Here is a 13,776-nt window from a genome sequence, read left to right on the forward strand (position 1 = left end):
TGCTGATGCTACGTATTTAAAGGGCTAGGGTGGTGGGAAAAATCTGAAATGTTCAATTTGGATAAAGATAGCCTGTATGAATTTAGTGACAGGCCTTCTCTAAATGAGAAAGTTTCTGCAGTTGAATATATGGTGTGATTTTTAAACAGCTTAGTTATACCAGTTCAAACATCGCTGTATACACTCCTGTTTTGGTGTAAATCAGGCCTATTTCTGCTTAGCTTAAATCAATTTAAGATAAACTGAAATAACTCTGGTTTACAGCAGCTGTTAGCCACAGCTGAAAACTCCGCACCCTTTCCAACATTTAGATTATTTTAGTGACCAGTTTTAGAAACCAATAAGTGTCACTATGTATCAGATTGAAAATTGCACTTGTTTGAATTATGACCCACTATATTTATTGGTTAACCATTGATATACTGTGAAAATTGTCATTATTTAAGTTCTGATATGGTTTCCCATCACATTACAGAATGTTATAAAATAAAGCATTGATTTTTTGCCCTGAGGCTGAAGTACTGGAATGCAAAATCATACTATTTTGATTACTGTTTAGCTTTTTAAATTAATTAATTCAACATGATTTTAGCTTTTATCATCTTGATATTTTGCTTGAACTAGAAATCAAATCATTTTTGTACCATCTTAAGCTTTTTGTGGTGATATTGCAGTTATTTGAAATTCTGTATGTTTCTAAGCAATACTACTTAATTCAAATTTTGCCATAACTAATTTGATATACTTGTTGACCAAGAGTTCTGTTGTACAGGGAGTTAAGCTTTTACATTGTTGCAAAGCAGCCAAACAATCCTAGTGATGATACGTTCTCATGTTCCAAAAATAATCTGGTATGAGCAGGTCTTTATTTTCTTCAGGGTTTTTACTCAAGAGTAAACAAAAAGACTGGTAATAGCCAAGTTTTAATAAATGAATAAAACAACATGTCTAAATGGTTCTGAGACTGCATTTAGCTAAGCATCCGTTAGTTGTGGTAAGCTTTGGGTCAATAAGGCCTTATGTCTTCTGTGTCTGTATATTCCCAAATTTAGGAGTTGCAGTCTCCGATGCCTTGAGCTTAGAATATTTTAGAAAGCTATGTCAGTTTTGTAGAGGTGGATGCACAAGCTGTAGAATTGGTCGCTAGAGCTGCTAAATCTAAAAAAAAATTGTGTAAAGGAGAATATCTCTTATGTTTCTGACTCAGAACTTCCAGTTGTGAACTAAATGTGAATTGCTGCATTTCTGTCTTCCTTTCCAAATCTTGAAACCATAGTTCTGCCATGTGTGGACTTTGCCATTAATTTAATGAGGCATTCACTGTGAAACATAAAATATGATCGTTTCAATGGCAGTATTGTTAACCATTTTATTGCTGATATTCAGAAAATATTAGGTTTGACAATAGATTGTACACAAAATACTAATATTGCCATTGGCATATAAATGAGTGTTAACCAGTAGCTCTGTTTACTACACAGGGTTTTCAGAAGAGGGCCTGCAGATCTAAGCAGTCATTTTTTTAGCTCTGCAGAGATAGCCAGACTGTCTTCAGAATTTCAAGTGATATCTATAATTTCAAAGCCGTTGAAATATATGTAGACAGCTTCCTCCCTAAGAGGAATTCCCAGTTAACCATGTATGTTCCTCATTTTTTACAATTGTCTTTTTTCCTATTTTTAACTTTGTCTTAGTGCACAGAAGCATGATTACTGTACATTCAGCAAAGTAAACCCCAGCAATATAATACCAACCAAGTATTTGACCAAACTTTCAGAATATTATTTCTTTTTAGCAAGTAGTATTGTGCCCTTATATATGTTATCCTCCTTTTTTCAGTACACTGCAGTCACCTTATGCTTCTCATACATACTTCAAAATTAAGAGATACCAGATCTAGTGGATAGGGGAGTCTCCACTACTATTTCAAAGAAGGGCTGCCAAAGGACATAATTAGTAAATGCATTTTTGCTACAATATAACAAATTTTATAAGGCTACGATGTCCTAAATCCTTCCCCAGTGTTTAAGACAAAGGATCACGGGATCTTACCATTTCCATAAGGTATGTTTCACTCACATAACTTCGTGAGTGTGTATGTAGCTCCTTGTGTAATCAGACTTCTAGTACAATAGGAAGAAGCCTTGCTAAATAAACCATGGGATGTAAAAACAGATTTTTCTTTTGTGATTATAAAGATGTATACCTGCTGCTTTCCATAATTCAGTTATTAATGGACAGAGCTACCAATTATATAACAGTATGTCCTTACAATCACAGCCTTTTCATCATCGTATCAAGAACTCTTTTATGACTGTATTAAATGAATGGTCAATATTTACACAGTCTCCTAGGGTTTGCTTTGTGGATTGGCTTGACATTTCTGAGGGAATAATATTTAAGGCCCTGATCCAACAGAGTACTTCAGCACATTGTTAAGAGTTATGCCGGATGAGGACCTTAACAACAACAAAAAAACTACTTTGTTTAAAGTGTAAATCCACATGTATTAAAAAATCTCTAAGTTTGAAGAAATCCCCCTTTTTCTAGTATAGGATTTTTTTAAAAAGAAATTGTGTTTAGTTGGCCATGTTAATATTTATAGCTTGGGACTTTACATTTGGTATTTGGGTCTTATTCCACACAGTATTCCTGTAACTACATATAGCCTTTACACTAAATTTTTTTGGTAACCAGGAGGATGCACTATACTTTTACACATTTATTTAAGCAATTATAGCTGGACTTACATTTATTCAGATTCTTAATTTTTACATTTTTTATTATATTAGAAAACGGTTAATAATGCATTTGTTTACTATACAATTCATTTTTTTTACTTGTGATTTGTGCTAAGCTCCGCTTGGATGGAAATTCAATTTAAAATGCACAAAACCAGCATTTTAAATGGTTTTTAATCACTTATTAAAACTACCTAAAATGTTCTGGAGACACGAAAATTTTTTTTTATCAAAATATGTTTTGCATTTTAAAACTAACTGATTTATTAAACCAAGGAAGTATTACCTTAGCTAGTGAACTAGAGCGGTTGTTTTTGGTCAGCATATTCTTTAAGGTTTTGAGGACTGGTAGATCTCGTTCTCTCACACCTAGTTTTTATTGATAGATTGGAAGAAGAAAATAAGCTTTTCTGCTTCAACTCTCTCATCATTTTCTTAACTCTCCCGCATCATTTTTTTTAACTTTGAATGAATAGTCATTGAACTGAACTAGCTGAATAAACTGAAATGATAAAGTACTCTCTCTGCACCTACTGCTGTCAAAAGCTGGTTCAGCACTTCAGGGATCCTGAATGGATCCTGGTTCCAGGTGCTTAATCAGTGACTTCCACCAATTCACTAGTTTGGCTTTTTAAAAAGCTTGGTAGTCAACATGTTATCAGTAGTTCGCTGTCAAATTGGGAGGGCATATCTAGTGAGGTCCTGCAAGGATCAGTCCTGGTTTGGGACTATTCAATATTTTCATTAATGGCTTGGATGATAGAGTAGAGAGTATGTTTATAAAATCTGCAGTTGACACCAACCTGGCAGCGGTTGCAAGCGCTTCGGAGGACAGATTTAAAATTCAAAATGACCTTGACAAATTGGAGAATTGATCTGAATTCAACAAGATGAAATTCAGTAAAGACAAGTGCAAATGTACAGCTACAAAATGGGGAATAGGTGGTAGGATTGTTGAAAAAGATCTGGGGGTTATAGTGGACCACAAACTGAATGAGAGTCATCAGTGTGATGCAGCTGCGAAAAAGGCAAATATGATTCTAGGGTGTATTAACAGGAGTGTTGTATGTAAGACACAGGAGGTAATTGTCTTGCTCTATTCAGCACTGGTGATGTCCTAGTTGGAGTACCCAGTCCAATTCTAGGCACCACAATTTAGGAAAGATGTGAACAAATGGGAAAGAGTCCATGTAAGGACCTGGAGATTAGCACCCAGGTCTGCAGAGCCTGAAGCAGCTGATATTCCCTCAGTGCCACTAAGAGGCCTTGCAGAGGCACAGCCAGGGAGCAGTGTCGAGAGTAGGCACAGGAAGTACCTCCCAAGTGACCCAGAGTGACAGTACCCTGAGGCCCTCTGATTAAAGTATATAATGAATAGCCTAATAACAGAACAATAAAGGAAAGGACGATATACAGTCATATGGGTGAATTACTTAAGTTGAATTTACATTCACAATCAAGAGAACACGTTTTCAGCAGTAATTAAATGAGCAGAACAGTATAAAGGAAATTAAAGACATGGGGCTCAGGTAAAACATCATGAACTGGGTAGGATCTTGCTGTGTTTTTAAAGACAATTTTCATGGGCATTGCAATCACATACAGTTGTGGCCTCAGAGTTGGATGTTTTTTCTTTTAGAGTGTACAGAGCCCTATTGTCAACACTACATTGAGAAGATATATCTCCACTACAGTGCAGGAATTATAGAAAAGTCTTTTCTGAACACACAGAGAGCCGCCTTGGAATCCTCATGTGCTTGTAACAAGGAGACTTCTCTAAATGTCATAACAGACTGTTGAAACATTAATCTTTATAAAGCTCATCATCTTGCTTTTGCTGTTGATTATATTTTTGAGATGTAGAATGCCTGTGTTAAAACCCACTTGTCAAGTGTTCTTTAAAATTTCTATGTTTGCATACTTCTGTAAAAATAGGTGGTACTTTCACCATCACCTTTACAAAACGAGTAACAAAGGAAATGGATGGGTTTATACCTGTTGTGGTTTTCTGTTTCTATTATCTTTACACAGTATATATAAGTGAACATGAGTTGGGTATATATTTTAAGTTCTGGTGTTTGCAGCATACAGTTTAAACTCAAACTGGCCCAACAATTTGTAGTAGTAGTAAATACCTATATTAGGGTAACACCCAAACCTTCTACTTGGTCCCTTTCTCCTCAGAGCTACGGGGTTATGAGTGCATGTGTGACGTTGTGGACCTAACTAAGATAGCCAAAAGCAAATCTATCACTTTCAAGCTGTGCCCATCCTGTGATGGCACTGTCTACTAGTGATTAAAGAACTTGGTGTGCCTTCTAATTTGGGAGAAGCATGTTTCTGAGCACTGTATGCAGGTTCCTGCTCAACTGTACAGGTAGAGCACTACAAAGGTGCTTTAAGCTTCACCTCATAAAAGTTGCTGCCAGGTCTTTTGTTCTTAGACATCTGTCTGGCTGAGAACTAGGTACTGGGTCCCTATTGTGTTCTGTTTGTCTGGAATGAATAGCAAGACAAGCTCCATGCCCAGAGAAAGCTCAGTATGCAGGGATTCCATTAAGTTGTCTTGAGTCTGATGCTGAGGCCCATGTAAAGCCACACACTTTAGGAACCCTTCATGTTCCACAAGACCAACATTATGTAATCAGGAAATGGGCTCATGCTTCACTGGCAGGCCCTTTGAGTCCTTGGAAGACTCTGTTTCTCAGCAATGTTCTTCCTTCTCTGAGCCAAGGAAGAAAAAGGAAACAGAGCCATGGATGCATTGGGACACAGTGGGAGGCCATTGTGCCCCAAAACATCAGTCACCATCATCACAGATGACAAAATTAGCATAATAAGTATACTTCAGTGGACATGTTCCAGCTTTATCCACCATCAGAGCACTGCCACCCAAACTTGTTGGTCCGTGTGGTCTGGATAGATAGATATCCTGTTCTAATTGAGCCAGTTCAGTGGTTTGAGTGACTGGTTAAGCGCATGGAACCAGAGTCTGTTGAAGGGCAAAACCAGCTTTTGACAGCAGTCGCCTCTTCCGCAGGTGCAGAGAGAATATTTTCTTAATTTCAGTTTATTCAGTTAGTTCAGTTCAGTCACTAGTTAATTCAAAATTAAGAAACCAAGTGGGAGTTGAAAAAGCAAGAAAGCTTGTTTTCCTCTTCCAAAGTATGAATAAAAACTAGAGGTGAGAGGATGAGATCTATTAGTTTTAAAATCTTTAAGGACACAATGACTAGGCATAATCACTTCAATTCACTGCAGATATTACTTCCTTTGTTTAATTAATCCGATAGTTTTAAATACAGAATATGTTTCGATATTTACTTTTTTTTCATGTATCCAGAACATTTTAGGAAGTCTTGTTAACTAATAACAAAACAATTTTTAGATACCGTTTTTGTGCATTTTAATTTGAATTTCCATCCAAAAAGAGCTTGACACAAATAGCAAGTAAAAAATTAATCTAATAAACAAGAAATGCCTCATTTGCCATTTTCTAACGTGATTAAAATTAGTAAATAAAATCTGAATAAATGTAAGTTAAGCTATGCTATTGATTAAATAAATGGTTATCTAAAAGAAGCAATAGATTTCATGTAAAGGCAATATTTAGTTGCAAATCAGCATGTTTTAAAGGTTATCAACCAATGAGAGTCAACCTTTCTTTAGGAAAATAACTTAAAAGTACAAATGCAAAACACAAGTAAATTGATAATTTAAATCAAGGTTTGCTGCTTGCTGATTGAAATCATGATTAAAATCAGTGGTTTTAATCAATCCTCCTGATATCATTTATTTTTGGCAAGAAGCCAACAGGCAGGCATAACCAAAACCATTGAAAATAGGATTTCTGATTGAGCTGACATTTCATACAAATAGTAGAATTCCCTCTGATTATTCAGTACTTGATCTATACTGCCTCTGCAAAGCCTCTCACTGCTTCTGAAAGAACCTTTTCAAATGACACCTTTTGTGGTATTTTTGCACTTGTCTTATTAGATTTAGAATTCAGGAATCTTTGAAACCTGAAGAACAGTTGATTTAAGTAGTTGATGTGTAATTATAAACTGTGTAATTTATAAGCAACAACTAGAGAAACTGTCTGATTACTTTAATAAATATATTTATAGGTGCTCAGACTTTAATGGGTGAAAATAATCATTCACTTTATAAGTGCTTGTCAAGCTTATATCTGGCTTATGTTTATTTTGCAGTATCAGTATTTGGGCTATTCATTTGCTCAGTGCGACATTCCCATTTATCGATGTGTATGATACCACTTGTTAACACTGTGAATGCTAAGGTGCAGCCACTCCTGATGGAGAAATTTCTTACGATTTTGGATTTCATAAGAGTATATTGGATACACACTGGTGGAATGAATTATATATAAATTGGCAATGGAGTGAGCTACTCTACCCAGATCACAGAACATATTTTTATTTTCAGGGGTCATAGCACTTTCAGTAATTTTGCTTCTAAGCACTTAGAATCTCAGTGTAATGTTTCTCTATGACTTAAGTTTATTAAAGTGCTTAGCCTGAGACTGATGTAATGTTAAAGAAATATCTAATTTCTTTCTATCACTAAGGCAAAAATTTTTACTCATAAATAACCACAGGATTTAGCCATAGCTTCAGGATTAAGTATGATTTACTGAAATTTCATTTACTGGAGAAAACCCTCACCTCTCGTTTTCAGCAAAGTGTTCACTTACAAAGGGAGAGGTTCAAAGGAGGAAGATCGTCATTATTAGTTCTGCAGCAGCGTTTTTGTTGTTTTTCTTGAGAAACGATTGGATTGTGAATGAAAAATAGTAAAAATCAAAACAAAATCGTATTTATATAAAATATATAATTCAAATAGAAGAATGTACTTTTCATTATATTTCTATTTAATTTTTCTAACAGTAATGAAGTAATGTAGGGAATTATTTTAAACCCTGCAGTTGCTTCTGAACTGACTTCTCAGTTTGACGGATCTTTAGTGAAATCCTCCATCTTTTGTATGCAAATAATACTTTTCCTCCCTTCATACAGTTCACAATGGGCTTCACTTTTTAAAGAAATGTGACTTTGATATTTTTCAGGGATTTCTACATGCAGTATTTGAGCGACTAAAACAGTTTCTGGAATGTAGTAAGTACTTTTTTCAAGCATGCTATCCTCTTCTGGTACATTAATAATATTAAGATTCCCCCAACCTCTAATATTTAAACAAATAGTTGGTGTCTAAGGCATTTTGACATTTTCTCATGAATACAAAACAAACTGTATTTCAATGCACTTCTCAATCCTAGTGTACAGAAAAGATGTTCAGCAATAATACAGATCTTAATTTTGAATGCTAAATAACTAATATATCTCATATAAACCACAGAACAAAGAGGAAACATACAAAAAAAGGTTACATACGTAGAATGTAAAAAGAAACTAAGCCATCTCAAGCTTTTCCTTGGAAGATGCCATGGATGAGTTTTGGAAAATGTCAAATGGGACAGAATTTGTGATTATTGCCTCCAATGGTATCATGAAACAGTCAGTAGTTTTAATCTCAAATTTCATTTACTGTGACAGGAAATACTGTGACAGATGTTTTTTTTCAGGTACATTTGTCCAAAAATACATTTGTGGTTCATTTAGTCCGATATCCTGTCTATGTCAATGATCAGTACCAGATGTTTCAGATGAAGGTACAAGAAACCCTGTAGGGGACAATTAGGGAACAACCTACCTATAGGGAAAGTTTCTTCCTGACATTTGGTTAATGATTAGCTTATGCTTTGAAACATTAGTGTTTAATATATCTTTCAGTGTTTATCCTGTCTAATCTAGCAGCGAATGTTCTTATGTGGATATCTATATATGTATCTATTAAGACCTTTGCATACATGATAGCTTGTGGCAATGGGTTCCATAGGTTTCATTGAATGATGCTGTTTTTGTTAAGTGGGTAAATTAGCACAGAGTTTACCTTTACTATACGCAAAAAGAAAAGGAGTACTTGTGGCACCTTAGAGACTAACCAATTTATTTGAGCATAAGCTTTTGTGAGCTACAGCTCACATACAATTAACTTAGGCTTGAATAGAGACTGGGAGTGGCTAAGTCATTATCCAAGGTAACCTATTTCCCCTTGTTTTTTCCTACCCCCCCCCCCCCATGTTCTCGTTAAACCCTGGATTTGTGCTGGAAATGGCCCACCTTGATTATCATACACATTGTAAGGAGAGTGGTCACTTTAGATAAGCTATTACCAGCAGGAGAGTGGGTTTGTGTGTGTGGGGGGAGGGGGGCTGAGAAAACCTGGATTTGTGCTGGAAATGGCCCAACTTGATTATCATACACATTGTAAGGAGAGTGATCACTTTAGATAAGCTATTAGCAGCAGGAGAGTGGGGTGGGAGGACGTATTTTTTCATGCTTTGTGTGTATATAAAAAGATCTTCTACACTTTCCACAGTATGCATCTGATGAAGTGAGCTGTAGCTCACAAAAGCTGATGTTCAAATAAATTGGTTAGTCTCTAAGGTGCCACAAGTCCTCCTTTTCTTTTTGCAAATACAGACTAACACAACTGTTACTCTGAAGCTTTACTATACGATTCATTGTGTCATACATATACCTCTACTGTGTCTCTTCTTATTTGTGTCTTCCTTAAAGAGTCCCAGTCTTATCATTGTATACTTATTCAGAAATGTCTCTGTGCCTGTAATCATTTTTGTAATCAGTCTTTAATCCATTCTGTTTTAGCTATATCTTTTTGAAATAAGGTGACCAGAAGTGAATATAGTATTCCATGCCGTGGGTGTACCATGGACTTTTAATAATGGAATTATAAGCTTGTCAGTGTTTTCTACCCCCTTCCTTGTCCCTCCTAGCTGTTGTTTGCTTTTATGACAGCTTTTTCACTGAGCTGTCCATAATGATGCTCATGTTTTTTCCTGAGCTTTTATAGCTAATTTAGAAGTAGCTGCTTGCCCAATATTTGGGTCTTTGAATTTGTCAGCACTGAATTTCATCTGCCATAGTGCTACCTGTTCACCTTGCTTTATCTGTAGTTAGGAGGATATGATAGCAAGAGTGAGCTGTGTCTGCAAAGATAATTTTTCCAAATGTGGATATTAGGAAATAAACCAAAGATTAAGAAATGATGTTTGTTAAATATCTGTGATTTACCAGGTAGAAGTATAGGAACAGAAAATGTATGCAGAGACCGTCTGGAAAAGACTATTATTCTGTTCACTAAAGTGGTAAGTTCACAATTCCTTTACTAGAATGGAGTTTTCAGCATTTTGAATGAATAATCCACATTAAGTTAAATATATATTCTTTAAAACTCATTTTATATACTGTGAAGAAGCAGTTAATTGTAATTCATAGCTTCACTCTCTCAAAATATAATCTTGAAAACATGTATTCCTTTTAAGAGAAGAGTATCTGCTTTACTCAGGACACTAATGTGAACTCTCAGAATGTAACATACACTTCAATACCTAAAATAAAATTACATGTATTTCAAAGGTAAAATTTATAGCCACTGTTTTGGAGCCTGTTGTTGACAGACATATTTAAAAAAAAGGTTAATATAAGTGATTGTAAACAATTTTCCAGTCTTCTCTATTAAACATCTGCACTCACTTGAAAATGTGGGTTGTGAGTAACAAATAAGAATAGTCATGATCATATTAAGTAACTGACCGTTCTTGATTAGTTTACTTAAAAAACAAACAAACGAACAAAAACCAACCCAGACTTTTCAGCTGCAATTTAGTATTTTAGGCCTGCACAAGGAGTATGTGCTTATGGCAGAAGACAGTTTTAGGTGCATCATCTTTCAGACATGCAACACCAGTAACATTCCCAGTATTTGAGGATTCCATCTGCTGGCCCATATGACTTCTTACTTAAACATGGAGCCTGATTATCAGAGATGCCAAGCACTTGCACTTCCAATTGAAGTCAAGCTGCAGGCAGTCAATATCTCTGAAAATTAGGCCCATAGTTTTTTGATGTCTCCTGTAAACAAAGCATTTATATATCTTTCTTTCTCATTCAAACTAACAACCGGAGAGTACAGGGACTGTTCCCAAATTCATCTTTCATTTATTTTTTTGGTAGATGTGAAGAAGCAATTCATTCTCCTCAGACTAGCCTCCCTGAGGATTGTATGGGTGCAAGCCTTTTGGGCTCAGGTGACCGTGTGTGACTCAAAGAAACAAGGGGGTGAGGCAATATCTTTTATTGGACCAACTTTTGTTGGTGAAGGAGACATGCTTTCAAGCTACACAGAGCTCTTCTTGGTCACAGAAGAGCTCTGTATAGCTCAAAAGCTTGTCTCTGTCACCAACACAAGTTGGTTCAATAAAAGAGATTGCCTCACCCACCTTGTCTCTCTCATATCCTGGGACCAAAACAGCTACAAGAAAACTGCGAACAACATGTCTGACTCAGTCATTTTTGGAGTGCTACAGAAATTTGAAGGAGCTGAAGAGAAAATTCTAGAGTAAAGGCCAGGAAGCTAGGTAACTCAGAACACTTCAGAATTTTAATCCTTATGGATTCGAAGGCTTCATAGAAGAAAACATAGCCTATATAAGAAAAGCCGTGCGGAACACAATGCCATCCACAGCCTCAGAAACAACTCTGACATCATAATCAAAAAGGCTGACAAAGGTGCTGTTGTCATCATGAATAGGTTGGAATATGAACAAGAGGCTGCTCGGCGGCTCTCCAACACCATTTTCTACAAGCCATTAAATTCTGATCCCACTGAGAGTTACCAAAAGAAACTACAGCATTTGCTCAAGAAACTCCCTGAAAAAGCACAAGATCAAATCCCCACAGACACACCCCTGGAACCCCGACCTGGGATATTCTATCTACTACCCAAGATCCATAAACCTGGAAATCCTGGGCGCCCCATCATCTCAGGCATTGGCACCCTGACAGCAGGATTGTCTGGCTATGTAGACTCCCTCCTCAGGGCCTACGCTACCAGCACTCCCTGCTACCTTGAGACACCACTGACTTCCTGAGGAAACTACAATCCATCGGTGATCTTCCTGATAACACCATCCTGGCCCACTATGGATGTAGAAGCCCTCTATACCAACATTCCACACAAAGATGGACTACAAGCCGTCAAGAACACTATTCCCGATAATGTCACGGCTAACCTGGTGGCTGAACTTTGTGACTTTGTCCTTATCCATAACTATTTTACATTTGGGGACAATGTATACCTTCAGATCAGCAGCACTGCTATGGGTACCCGCATGGCCCCACAGTATGCCAACATTTTTATGGCTGACTTAGAACAACGCTTCCTCAGCTCTCGTCCCCTAACGCCCCTACTCTACTTGCGCTACACTGATGACATCTTCATCATCTGGACCCATGGAAAAGAAGCCCTTGAGGAATTCCACCATGATTTCAACAATTTCCATCCCACCATCAACCTCAGCCTGGTCCAGTCCACACAAGAGATCCACTTCCTGGACACTACAGTGCTACTAAACGATGGTCACATAAACACCACCCTATACCGGAAACCTGCTGACCGCTGTTCCTACCTACATGCCTCCAGCTTTCACCCTGACCACACCACACGATCCATCATCTACAGCCAAGCTCTGTGATACAACCGCATTTGCTCCAACCCCTCAGACAGAGACAAACACCTACAAGATTTCTATCAAGCATTCTTACAACTACAATACCCACCTGTGGAAGTGAAGAAACAGATTGATAGAGCCAGAAGAGTTCCCAGAAGTCACCTACTACAGGACAGGCCTAACAAAGAAAATAACAGAGCGCCACTAGCAGTCACCTTTAGCCCCCAACTAAAACCCCTCCAACGCATTATTAAGGATCTACAACCTATCCTGAAGGATGACCCAACACTCTCACAAATCTTGGGAGACTGGCCAGTCCTTGCTTATAGACAGCCCCCCAATCTGAAGCAAATACTCACCAGCAACCACATACCATACAACAGAACCACTAACCCAGGAACCTATCCTTGCAACAAAGCCCGTTGCCAACTGTGCCCACATATCTATTCAGGGGACACCATCACAGGGCCTAATAACATCAGCCACACTTTCAGAGGCTCGTTCACCTGCACATCCACCAATGTGATATATGCCATCATGTGCCAGCAATGCCCCTCTGCCATTTACATTGGTCAAACTGGACAGTCTCTACGTAAAAGAATAAATGGACACAAATCAGATGTCAAGAATTATAACATTCATAAACCAGTCGGAGAACACTTCAATCTCTCTGGTCACGCGATTACAGACATGAAAGTTGCGATATTACAAAAAAAAACCTTCAAATCCAGACTCCAGCGAGAGACTGCTGAATTGGAATTCATTTGCAAATTGGATACAGTTAACTTAGGCTTGAATGGAGACTGGGAGTGGCTAAGTCATTATGCAAGGTAACCTATTTCCCCTTGTTTTTTCCTAACCCCCCCCCCCTTCCCCCGAGGTTCTTGTTAAACCCTGGATTGGTGCTGGAAATGGCCCACCTTGATTATCATACACATTGTAAGGAAAGTGATCGCTTTAGATAAGCTATTACCAGCAGGAGAGTGGGGTGGGGGGAGGTATTTTTTCATGCTTTGTGTGTATAAAAAGATCTTCTACACTTTCCACAGTATGCATCCGATGAAGTGAGCTGTAGCTCACGAAAGCTTATGCTCAAATAAATTGGTTAGTCTCTAAGGTGCCACAAGTACTCCTTTTCTTTTTGCAAATACAGACTAACACGGCTGTTACTCTGAAACATAGCCTATATACTGCATGAACAAAGCCTGATTCATATAGGAAACTAGTCTTTCTTCCTCTTTTGTCTCTCTCCTGTTGTGCTTATCTTTCTTGGTCTCCTGTGATCTTTAAGTCTGAATAAGCTTACTACAGATAGAAAATGAATGGAAGTCTAATCTTGTGCTGAGATTGAGTTTGTTGAAAGCACATCTAGAGTGCAATAGCAGAGACAGCACTGAACAAATTGAGGGGAAGACTTTT

The 13,776-nt window shown here is 37.4% G+C and overlaps 1 protein-coding gene across 6 annotated transcripts in view; it reads left to right on the forward strand.

Moving 5' to 3' along the window:
* The window catches only part of IPO11 (importin 11), a 297,144-nt gene that overhangs the window by 50,713 nt on the left and 232,655 nt on the right, over window positions 1-13,776 (forward strand). For all 6 annotated transcript variants that reach the window (XM_084627945.1, XM_084627946.1, XM_084627942.1 and 3 more), the window contains exons 9-10: window positions 7,831-7,879; window positions 9,923-9,993. In XM_084627945.1, coding sequence (XP_084484071.1) covers window positions 7,831-7,879; window positions 9,923-9,993 — 120 coding nt within the window. The remainder of the gene's footprint in view (window positions 1-7,830; window positions 7,880-9,922; window positions 9,994-13,776) is intronic.

Source organism: Lepidochelys olivacea, assembly GCF_965140295.1.
Source record: "Lepidochelys olivacea isolate rLepOli2 genome assembly, chromosome: 5".
Lineage (NCBI taxonomy): Eukaryota > Metazoa > Chordata > Testudines > Cheloniidae > Lepidochelys > Lepidochelys olivacea.